This window comes from Drosophila biarmipes, chromosome 3R (assembly GCF_025231255.1).
Source record: "Drosophila biarmipes strain raj3 chromosome 3R, RU_DBia_V1.1, whole genome shotgun sequence".
Lineage (NCBI taxonomy): Eukaryota > Metazoa > Arthropoda > Insecta > Diptera > Drosophilidae > Drosophila > Drosophila biarmipes.
Window position 1 is genome coordinate 12,979,570 of NC_066616.1, and position 12,239 is coordinate 12,991,808.

Genomic DNA, 12,239 nt, shown 5'->3' on the forward strand with positions numbered 1-12,239 from the left:
CACTACCCAAACTTCAATGCAAAACAAAAAAATTTGAGAAATTTTTAGTTTTTGGATACATTTTTAGTAACTGTAGGAATTGAAGGCCAACTAAGCAACCCAGGCCTAAATAATGTACTACATTTGAACAATTTATATTTATATTTTTCGCTCAGTGCCTGCCTACATTGATGGGTAACTCATGCTCTGGGAGCGAGAGTCGAATGCATTGGCTAAGAGCTTTCGCCCTGTATTGGCTCCTTTTATGCACATTCAATTGGCGGTGTGTGGCTAATCTAGCGAAATTCCAGCCGGCTGAGAAGAGCAGCCCGACTAAGCCAAGTCGCAGCTTATTTAGGCGCGACCATTCTTGGCCAAAAAAAGAGGAAAAATAAATAAACAGAGGGAAACGCTGGTGCTTATCATATTTGCACCTTTTTAACCTTTTGCACAGATTTTCCCCGTCGACCGTCGTCCGCCGTCCATCGCCCATCGCCGTCGCATTGGGGTCAATTTTAAATTATACACTTCCGCTTCCGTGCTCCGACATTCGCTCGATTGGCGACGACGGCTGGGACTGGGATCGGTCGGATCGGAATACGTCTTGCCTTCCCTTGGCCGCCGACGTCGGGCTCCTGTGTAAATATTGAAATCGATTCAGTTTCCATAAGCCGGCCACCTCCGTGAGCCAGGTAAGGCGACTGCCTGGCATCCGTTTATGGGGAGTAGGAAGTGGGGAGTCCGAGTCCAGAGACCGGGGGACTCGGTCTGTGGTTTCGCCAACTGCTTGTTATGCTTCATGTTTTTGCCAAGTTGTTGTTTCTGTCGACGCTTTCCCCAGCTCTGCTCCCCTTTTGGCCCGCCTCGGCCTGTTTATGCAAGTGGATTACGGTGTTTGGATCTGATTATAAATCATCTTTATAATCCGTAAATCGTGTTTGGTTAACATAATGGAATAAATTTATTTTATTTATTGCAGCTGTAAGTTTTAATAAGATTTGTACGACTCGTCGTCGTTTATGGCTGCTCCGTGGCTCCGCCTCCGCCCACAATTCCTCCTTGGCTGGAATCTGGTCACCGGATTCCCAGAGGCCTTGGCCGCCCGGTTGACTTCGTCCTGTTCTGTAGTGTTCTGTGCCGGCTGCTTAAGTTCAAGTGCACTTTAAGGCATCTGGAGACATGGCTGGCCTGCCTTATATTGTCTGCCCGCGACGCGGCCAGCAATTATTGTAAATTGCTCGGTGTCATTTACACATTTTCCACGCATTTTCGCCATCGCAGTTGTGTCGCTGGGCCGGAAGTTGTTTGCCCTTCGCTTTGCTTTCTGCCCTCGCGCTCTCCCGCTTTCTTTTTTGGCTGTTGGTGTCGTTAGCGCTGTTGTCTCCTTGCTTATCTGCGCCCCGTTGACCTCCTGGCCGCTGCTCGTCCTTCTGGCCACTTGAAGTCCTTGTCGCGGCTGTCGTCGCCTGGCCCGAATAGCCGCCTGCACGGCGAGTATTTAACCAAACTGCCCACAAAACGGCATCCGCGCTGCATCGCGGCAGCTCATTAAACGCATGCACTGGATATTGTTCGCACACACCAGAGATGCCAGTTAAATTGTATACGAATTAAATTGTATATGAAGTAATTGTTTTTTGGAGAATAAACTGAGCTAAGGAGCTAATTTTTGGGGAACTTGAAATGTGACTTAATTATTTATGTTAAATTTTAAAGATTTTAAATGTTTTTTAATTTATGTTTTTATAATCAGTAGTTTTACGACATCCATTGGTAAAGAATTTATCGGAATATGGAAATGTAAAATATTATGTTGCATACTTTTTGACCCCTTTATAAGCAATTTGTGGAATACTACTATTGCATACTTTTGGGCATCTTAATAAGAGATTTTAAACCCTTAGTATTCCTTCTTTTAAAGTGTATTGACTTCATTACTATTTTATTTAACATTTTGTTCGATTCAGTGTACTTACTTTCTTTATTAAGTATCCGTCATCACTATTAAGCCCGCCCAAAATGCGACTGCAGCCACTCAGCTGAGAGAGTGCGGCATGCGAAAACCTCGAGCAGCTCATCGGCGCCTCTCGAATATTTTCTTTCGAGGGTTTTCATGGGGCCGCCAGCAGCCAAGGCCAAATTGCTCCTGAGGCCGACCCCTTCTCCCACCGCCGTTGTCTACGCCTATGAAATATCGCACTTTAACGTCGTTTCTGAGCATTTTTAAAATGATAATGCGAGTTTCTCGCAGATAAATAATGCAGACCGACTCATGAACCAGCCAGATCCTGTTCTGTTCTGCTCAGCTCTCCCCTTGAAGAACGTTTCTGTCGAAATTTTATGAATATGGGGATTTATGGCCGGGCGAAGGACTTGCTACGTGGAAAACCGGAGGGCAATGATATATGAACGACGGCTCTTCATACATCTGATAATAAAACGTGTATTGCACATATGGTTGTGCAGTCCGCAGTGTATTTTTTGCTCTTCAGTTTCAACGATTTGATTAAATCAATTTTTAAGCTAATTAAGTAATGCACATTCTACAGTCTGTTAATTAGGCTGATTTAATGGAAAACAGTTGTGGTGCATTATTTCAAATGCGATTGCTGGCAAATGAAATGAAAATAATGGATTCATTTGATGAGATGACTTTTTCACAAGGCAGGGTTTTTTAACTAAAATGTTGAAAGTTTTTTGTTTGCTCCAACCAACTGCAGGGAAGCCGCGTTGACTTATTTTTCCGGCGCTACTTGAACTAATTTACCCTCAGACAATTATGAATGTGCATGCACAAATTGTTGGTAAAGTGCGCATTTAGCCACTCGAAAGAAATGTGCAAAAACACTTGGCCCACGAAGAGCTCCCCAGCTAAATGATTGTTATGACGATGACTGCGAGGTTGATGATGATGATGACGCTGCAAGGGCCAAGAGCCGGGGAGTCGGATTCGGGCATTTAAAGAATCGCTGCTGCATGCGAGCCGCACCGAGGGGTCTTTTGGAAGGGCTGCATATGCTGGGGAAGCATTTGGGTTTTTAGCGCAATTTAACAGAGAATTAAACCACACTCGCAGAGGAGTACATCACCCACACAGGCACTAATGCCACATGATTGGTGTGTGTGTGTGCAAATTGAAAAAGTTTCGGGCCAAGTTGGTTGTGTTTCTACCAGAATTTATTGGTAGTCGATGTCGAAATTGATTGCTCGAACACACTAAAGTGCCTTGGGGTAAAAGACTGCCTGCAAGTATTGACCAATTTATGCAGCGATTCAATCGCCGGCGGAGCGTGTAAGCGGGTCTTGAATTTATGGCCAACTAATTTAATATGTTCGCTCACTGTCAGAGAGTGTGTGCCAAACTAATTACAATGTATTTAATATCTGTAAACATGCCTAAAAATAAACTCTTTCGCCCGGCCAGCTCGAGACCTGCTCCCCCTTGTTGTCGTCGTCGTCGTCGTGGAAAAAAGCGCCAAACTATGCTCCGAAAAAGTTTGTCGTCAAAAGGCAGACTCTCGCATACATCATCCTTTCCCCATTCAGCCCGCAATCCCTTTCGGCTGGACTTTATGGACTGCCCGGGGGCAGGACCCGACAACAACTTCAAAAGCGGCATGCCGACGTCCTCATTTGGAGCGTGTGTTGCCTTTTGTCGTTGTCGCCTCGAACCCAGAGCCAAGTGTTGCCAAAAAGTAACAAAAAATTTGAGAACTATTGTTGGTCACAGCAGTCGACTAACAAATACCTTACAATACCAATGCAGACCTTATACCTCAGAATGAACAGAAAAATTTGACGAAATCCAAAGCCTACCTTTCAAATCTAACATAGACATAGTATTTAAAAAGTTGTTTTAAATTTTTAATCAAAAACTTAAAATATCCTGTATTTTAACAAACGAAGCTCTTCTGTATGAAAAGCTAAAGTGACTAGTTGATGGACTTCCTTCTCGAAAGAATATTACTTTACAGAACACGTTGATAATCAATAAAATACCCAAAAAAATTAAATTTAATAGATGTCGTAGCCAAATACCATGAGAATATACCCTCCTCTCATAGAGAACAATCGGTATAAAAACGAAGCTTTCTCGCTGGCGTTGTCGCGTCCTCATTATGAGCTCTGGGTTTTGGGGCAGCCAGCTGCATGTTGCATGGACCGAGGACTGAGGACCTGGTGCGGAGGACCAAAGACCGCCCATCCTAACCCACTGGCCCTTGGATAGTGCATGTTGTGTGGCCCACTTCGAGCTCATTTCTCATCGGCGGGGCTTTGTTTTTAGTAAGCCAACTTTTGGCAGCCAAACATTTTTAGCAAAGTTTATGCTGCTCGTTGGCCAGTTAACGGCTTTTCGCATCAGCGACGGACCTTGTTTTGGGTCGTGGGGCAGTGGCAGTGGCAGTGGCCGCTTGCGTGCTGGCCCAAAGGTTCCCCAGCAACAACTTTATTATTAGGAAAGTTGAAATATTGCCGCCCACACCACTCTCACACTCACACTCACGCAGAGAGTAATCAGCTAATTGGCGGAGGACCGCGCCGAAGGAAGCCCAGTTAATAAGTGAAGAGTTCATGCAGCTGCACCTGCGGGCATTGCGAGCCAAATAGCCGAAGATACTCGTCCTGACAAACGAACAAATTACACGGAAAGTGAAAAGCGAAGAGCAACGAAGGCCAAACAGAGCAAACTTTTTAATTGTTTAATGTTTCCCAAAGTTTCCCTTCATGTTCTTAATTTCGCCTGTTTGCAGTTTCGTTAGTTTTTTCGCCGTTACTTCCAGCACTTAAGCTGACTCCATCTGTCAGGTTGCACGATTGTTTGCGCTCGGTTTTCTGAGCTGCGTTTCGTGGGGATTTTCCCAGCCAATGTGGCGTATGATGAATATCAAACAACCGAGCGAACAACACTAACTGCCATGACAATCAAAATGTAAAAGACAGAAGGAGACAGAGGAGACGGGAAAGGGAATTGTAATGCAACGAAAGTTGCCAGGAAAATTCAAAAGTCAAATAGCCACAACAGGAGAACGAGTTCCCCAAGCGGACGGGAAAACAATGCCAAACTACGGTTACGTCTGCAAGTGCATTCGATGAATTAAACATGTTCGCCTGGCGTACTTTCGTCAGTTTCCCTCCGAATTTGCTGTCAATCGATGGCTGTACAAGGGCGCACTGAGAGAAATAATATTCTTTTAAGGTTAAGTGTAATAAAAAAAGTATATTTATAGATACGCTTACTCCAACGCCCATAAGCAGCCATGACCATAAATCGTAATCATAATAAATATTATTTATTATCTTTAAGTCACAAGCGATTTTCTAATATTAAGGGTGATCTTTTTTAAGTGTATTAAAAATGTATCAAAGAACAAAAAATTGTCAAACTATTTTTTATTTTACATTAAAGTTTGAAGTGCGTAAGAATTCGCGGCCAGAATACAACAATTTAATTTAATTGATTAAGATTAAGGTGTGTGATGTGAGTTGTGTGTGTGAAATTCTGCCACATCTCCCAGAGAACCATGTATAAATGGGCCTACAGATCCTCGTCCTCGTCGGGCAGGGCCGTCGCCTGGGCCTCCTGCAGATCCCGCTCGATCTGCGCCTGCCACTCCCTGTCCATCTTGACCTCGGGCGGCAGCAGGGCTGGCATGGCGACGAACGCCAGGTTGGGATCACCGACCAGCTTGCGCGCCAGCCAGAGGAAGGGCTTCTCGAAGTTGTAGTTCGACTTGGCTGAGATGTCGTAGTACTGCAGGTTCTTTTTGCGGTGGAAGACCACGTTCTTCGCCTTCACCTTGCGGTCCTTGACGTCCACTTTGTTCCCGCACAGAACGATCGGAATCGTCTCGCAGATGCGGACCAGGTCGCGGTGCCAGTTGGGCACGTTTTTGTAGGTGACGCGCGAGGTGACGTCGAACAGGATGAGGGCGCACTCGCCCTGGATGTAGTAGCCGTCTCGGAGGCCCCCGAACTTCTCCTGGCCAGCGGTGTCCCACACATTGAATCGGATGGCCCCGCGGTTGGTGTGGAAGATCAGGGGATGCACCTCCACGCCCAGGGTGGCCACGTATCTCTTCTCGAATTCGCCCGTCATGTGGCGCTTGACAAAGGTGGTCTTCCCAGTGCCGCCATCCCCGACCAGCACGCACTTGAAGGTGGGCATGTCTTGAGCTTCCTGGGCCATTCTTCTAAGAACTCACGATCACTTTGTATGAGGTGGGAGAATGGGATTGCTCGAAATCTACGTTTGAATCTCTCGACTTTCTTCGCTTGAATGAAGCGTCTTCGAGTTTGATCTGTTCTGAAATACAAATTTATAAATGACAGTTTTCACAACGCAACTAGATAACTTTTTGTAAATTTTTAAAATATTTTTATAAAAATAATGAACAATAAATCGAAACTTATGCTCGGAACTCACAACTGCCCTTGCTGAACTTTTGTAAGAGTGTCTGGAGTGTTTGAAGTGAAGAATAATGAAAGTTTAAGAAATGACACTTTTCACAACGCAACTTGATATCAGTTTATATTTTATTTCATACTTAAGTCTCGAATTCAATCGAGATTGCAAGCACATGCAACAAATTTGACGTTTTCACGCCATTAGAGGGCGCTATAGGATAGGTGGCGGGTTCTACCTTATTTTATGCTAGATAGTGCGAAAAATAAGTAATATATATGTTTTGAAGTGCAGTTTCGCTTCCAGGAATAAATCGCCATGTTCTGTGTCTCCTGCTGCTTTGCGGTTCGCTTGCCACCTTTCAGATATTTCAATGTCAATGTAAGCGCGGGGCCATATATATACCGTATATAGCACGGCACCCACGCTAAACAAAACAAAAGTTGGGAAAACTTTTGCTTTCAGCGGAAGTCAGCGCCATAAAGTGCGAAAAGCTTAAAGCGGAAATAACAAAAATTCTCTAAATAACAACAATGGTAAATCGGGCACATATTTCTATGTGTTTAGTGCTGCTATCTGGCTGTCTGCGTAAAGTGCCAAGCGGAAGTGCAAGTTGCAGTAGCAGAAGAAAACGTATATGAATGCGAGTCCGACTAAGAATTGGAAAGCACAGTCAAAGTCGAGCAGACATTCGCCGAGAGTGGTTCGTGGGGCGGTGGAAAAAGTTTTCACTCTCGAACTGGGTACGATAATTGTGAAATGTTTTTGCCATTGGCCAAGTTTATTATTTTCTTATCAGCCCGGACAGTGCAGAGCGCATTATTCACTACCCCGAAAACCCCAGCTCCTTGGCCCGTTGCCACTTGACGACGCATAAAAATCTTCGCACGAACTTTTCAGCAATAAAAATTGCAATAAATTGAAATGTGCGTCTTAGGGTCTGGCCGAAAAAGGAACATTACCAAGTCTATGCGGTTTGAATCGACTATCGTGAGGGTCAGCCAGGCAGCCCCGTCGGACCATCATTCAGACATCCAGTTCCCAGTCGTTTCATAAGCTCCCCTGCCAATGGGAAATACGGTGTGCGCTGTGAGAAAATAAGTTCATAAAATGATGATTCAGAAAATTGACTTGTAAAACACAAGGTAAGGTCACACTGCACGAATATATACAAAGCTTTGGGAAAGTGTGACCAAATAAGTACACAATTCAATTTAAAAAATGTTGAAAAAATCATCCGGTTAGCAACGCTTCTGCAGTTTTATTTCAATATGCTTTTCAATATCCTTTTGTGCACTTTGGAAAACCCCCTTTTTCCTCAGTGTAGACCACTCCCAAGGGGGTTCCACAGAAACGATGTCCGAATGGGTTTGTTTATGCGACCGGGCGGGTGAGCCAGTGTCTGTTTGATTTGATATAGTCCGAGAAGCATGTCCTCGTGTCCAGAGCTTAACTGGGAAAACAATAAAATATCGAGTTTCCGATAGACTAATGTTTCAGTGGCTATCGAGGCGGGCACTTTTACGAGTTCGCTGTCGAGCAAATTATCATGGCTGTGGGGTCGTCTGTGTTTTTGCGGTCCTGTAGTTGGGTGGTTGGGCGCTTGGATATTCGATGTTTGCATTGCAACCACCTAACAGCAGCATCCCGGAAACTTGACCAATTTGTGCAGTGGTGTTTCAATTAGGATGAGAGCGACGCGCTTATCGGCAAATCATCGCATCTTTCCAATTATTTGCGTACATATGTAAATGTTGTAAATTTCAAATTAATTTATGTAAATTCCCATTTCGCATTATGAGCAACAATAAAGGGGGCCAAACACGAAATGAATCTCTAATTGGCAACCATCTCATTAATCCAATTTAGCAAAATTAATTAAATCGCAAATCGACTAATGAGCACGCAGCACTGTTCTGATTTCAGCTGCATACGCTTTTGAAGGCCAAAGTTGCATGGAAGTTCGCCTCATTGGTGTGGGTGCTCCATTCGAATTGCACTAAACCCTATTCAATCGATGGGCCAGATTACACGTTGCAGGGTAACACGCATACGCCGTGTAGGGCATTGATGGAGCGTGTCAGATAAACAGGATGTGGGAGTCTGGGCAGGGGCGGGCGATGGGCCGAAGGATGCGGAGCAATAAGATTGAGAGGGCCAAGAGCACTGTTATTCCTTGGCGGAAATCCAATTTCACTCATAGTGTAAACCGACATTGATTACAATTGTGGAGGACCTGTGAATGCATATTCATTCAAATGTATAATCAATCATTAGAGCTGCCGGTGTAGCTAAGTTATAGCCTACTCACTGAAACGTAAGGGGAAAACATTTTAGTTTATCAAAAACATCAGATATGTAAAATATAAATAGCCTTACGTTTATTACAACCCTATAATCAAAATTAAATTACGTTTCGATCACCTACTTGCAGGCATGTTACCGTAAGTGTATCTAAAAATAGATATAAGAAGGTAGTTGGATTTCTACACCAGTATACTTTCTTACTGAAGACTGATTATAAAACATGTATTAAATATGAATTTATGTTTGAACATATCTATTTTATGGTATATTTACCTAACTGATTTAGCTACATATGCATGTTCATAGTTGACAACTCTGTTCGTGTAAGTGGATTCAAAGCATCTGGGGCCCCTGCCTCCCAATACAAGCGCATTACGGCTCCATCAAATTATTCATATGTGCCAGATTTGGATTAAAATAAGCCATTCACTGGGGGAAAGTCCTCTCCAAGAACATGCATCGAATGCAGGAATTTCAAGGCGATTATCAATCAATTTGCATAGCATAAGGACCTCTTGTTTGAAACACTGCGGCGCACAAGTGCACATGTCGATCCATTCAGCTCCATTCCATTCCATACAACCCATTTCTATTCCCATAATCCCCCACTGAACCCGCTGCTCTGGGAGATTACGTAAAACTGCCTGCCAATGGAGCCGAGAGGTCATCAACTTCATAATCAACAGCGACATAAATAATCACATGTCCCACTTGGGGTTCGTGCATAAATGCGTTCCGAAAACGAGCAGAACTTGGAGTCCGGATCCGGTTACGGATTCGGGTACGGGTGGAGGCGTGGAACGGGCATGGGTCCGGGTCGGAGTCCATTGAGTGGCTACGATTCCACGTACATACGTTCGCTCGGCCTGCGGCCAGCCGCACTTTTCTATGGGCCATCAGTCGGACGCTCACGTGCGTATGGCCAACTCCTGACCCACCACTAGCCGACCATCCCATCAGCCCATCCCCTCGCCACCTGGCGTCCGGCCTGGGAACTGGGTTAGCCCCACAGATGGGCAACCGACTTGGTCAGGCGTACGTGCGCCTACACCAAAGGACGCGCACTTGTAGTACAAACACTTGGGAAAAAGACGATCAAAAATCAAGGACACCTGGAATAAAATTAAAATATTGATGATAAAACTATATATTCTATGTAGGTAGATAAAAATGGGAAATACGATTTTTTGAAATTCCTACACTAATAAATGTGAAGTTGCTTGTGGTTGCTGATGATACGATAGTAGAAGTACCACAACTAACTGCTTTTCTTAGGTCACAACTTTATTTGTATCTACACCCAGAAACTAAAGTAGTTGAGTTTTTTATTGTTCAAAACTATGTTTTCATGGACGGAATGGAAACAAACTGTTCCTGAATCAGAAAATGGAGTAACAACGAAAAAAGAGGAATCCAATCCCTACGCCAAGGTAATGATAATGTTTCCGAAGTGTACTCCAATTCTTCTTAAAATAAGAGCCCCATTTTTATCAGTGCACGGCTTGTGCTTAATTTCAGACCGTGAGCATGTATTTCCACGTCTGCAGCTATTCATAACAAACACATATAGTCCGTGCCAGGGCCAGGACTCAATCGTACTGTGACCCGTCCGAACACCGGACTTGTCTGCTGTTTATGGCACTTTGACGATGACCACCGACAGTCGCACCACCCAACTAGCCGGCCGCCCAACCGCCCAATCATCTAGGCACCCAACCACCCAGACTTCGCCTGTGCTTTCGCATTTGTGCACGTTTTATTAATGGCGCATGGTTTAATATGCATTAAGTCCATGATGGCAGCACTCGCATTGTTCCGGCCGATGAAATTTGCATTGAATTGCTTGCTAAATATTTGTCAAAGCCATTCCTGGGCATTTAATAATCAATTTTGAGCACTTCCCTGCACTTTGTTTGCAACACAAATTGTATTTGTCTTGGCCAGACTTAAAATTTGCTTATCAAACTTGTTTGGTGTGCCTCTCTAATTGAATTTCCCCGGCTTCGATGGAACCAAAGCCTTGGACATCCACCTCCTGCGGCCGTAATTATACACCCAAGAACAGGGATGCGGAGCAGGAAACGAAGGGTTCTATTAACAATTTGAAATTTATTTTTGGTGATTTTTCAGGCCACGAGGTCTGCCTTTTGTTGGTCCGATCCGAGAAGGAGAAATATTGAGGCCATTGTCTGAGCATTGTCCTTTTACCTTTGCCACCTTTTTGGCCATTTTGCCTTTGACCACAGAACCTCTTCCATTTCCAGTTAGCGAGTGCTGTGGTTTATGTGCGCTCATCTATTTCATTTGGGGGTGTCGGTGTCCTGCAAGAACGAAAACAACAAAAACTGTGTCAAAGGCGTCTGCCTAAATGATTTAATGAGTTTTCTTTATGTGCGGCCATTTGCTGGGGTCAAGATTTCGGTTTCGGGCGATTCCTTTGCCCAGGAATCCTTGTCATTTTTTATGCAGCGCATGGCATAATGATCAAAGGCATTTAGCAACAGCTGTTCGGCACTCCCACACACACACGCATGGATTAGGCCAAGTGGAACGGAAATAAGACAGAGGGCTGTAGGAGTAGTCGTGGGTTACGACAAGGAGATGCTCTGTACTTATTGCTCCCTAATTAAATTATGTTGCATAACTCGGGGCGTTTCCCGGAAAGCGGCGGGCAAAAGGACATACGGACAGGCTGGTTGTTATAGAAAAATGCGGGTCGGAGAGGGGATAAATAAACCTAGGGATAAATGGACAGCTGAAAAAGCTGACAAACAGACGGGCACACAGATAAGGAGAGAAACGGACCAACTGTTTTGAGGACAAACGGACAAACAGATTTACGGACAAACAAACTTAATTAGTATTAGTTGAAATTTATAGAACATTTTATATATATTATTTCCTATTGATTCATTATTTCTAGGACCAAAACGTTATACACTGCAATTACCAGGTATAAAAGCTCAGCGCCACCACTTTGGCTTTAGGCCACCGGATACAGATACAGCGCGTGCCCGCGATAAATACACATCGCAGATATTGTTTCGGGTAAATCTAACAGAGATTTATCTGCCAAGTGTCACCTCGAGGGGAAATTTATATGCCTCTGCTTCCAGAGTCGCGCGACAAGTGATCGTCGAGGCGGCTTCCTCCCAGCCGCATTCGCATCCGCATCCGCAAGATGGCTACGTGCATGGTCCTGAAAAGGGGGTGCTTCGAGCGGGGGCGATGGAGAATTAGCTGCATGTGCTTGAGATTCCGATTCACATGGCTGCCAAGTAACCGAATGCCAGGACATTCTCGCACAGATACAGATATGCATAGATAGAGATTCCCAGCCGGCTGTCTGTTTCCGGCTTAAACGACGCTCTGTCGCTTCAAATTTCATAGTCGCTTGCGCGCTGGATGCGTGAGTTTGCGAGCGGGCCTGTGCATATAAATTAACATAATGCTTAAGTACGTGTGACAAGCGACTTCCGGGTTTCATTCGGCGCAAATTTATGTTGCTTTCAAATTGTCGCACTCGCGTTTCGTGCGTACATATGTGCCC

General features: G+C 44.5%; 1 protein-coding gene across 2 annotated transcripts; it reads right to left on the bottom strand.

Annotated features, from left to right (window-relative positions):
- Positions 1–5,352: 5,352 nt before the first annotated feature.
- On the bottom strand, positions 5,353–6,522 carry LOC108031211 (GTP-binding nuclear protein Ran-like). Of its 2 annotated transcripts, none has more exons than XM_044094261.2 (2): positions 6,404–6,522; positions 5,353–6,283 (listed from the first exon to the last, which is right to left on the bottom strand). In XM_044094261.2, the coding sequence occupies exon 2, from the start codon at positions 6,164–6,166 to the stop codon at positions 5,516–5,518; it is 651 nt and encodes a 216-aa protein (XP_043950196.1). In that variant the 5' UTR covers positions 6,167–6,283; positions 6,404–6,522; the 3' UTR covers positions 5,353–5,515. The 2 variants fall into 2 exon arrangements, with proteins under 2 accessions (XP_043950196.1, XP_043950198.1); XM_044094263.2 differs by having other exon boundaries at positions 5,353–6,278; positions 6,404–6,460.
- Between the last annotated feature and the right edge of the window lie 5,717 nt (positions 6,523–12,239).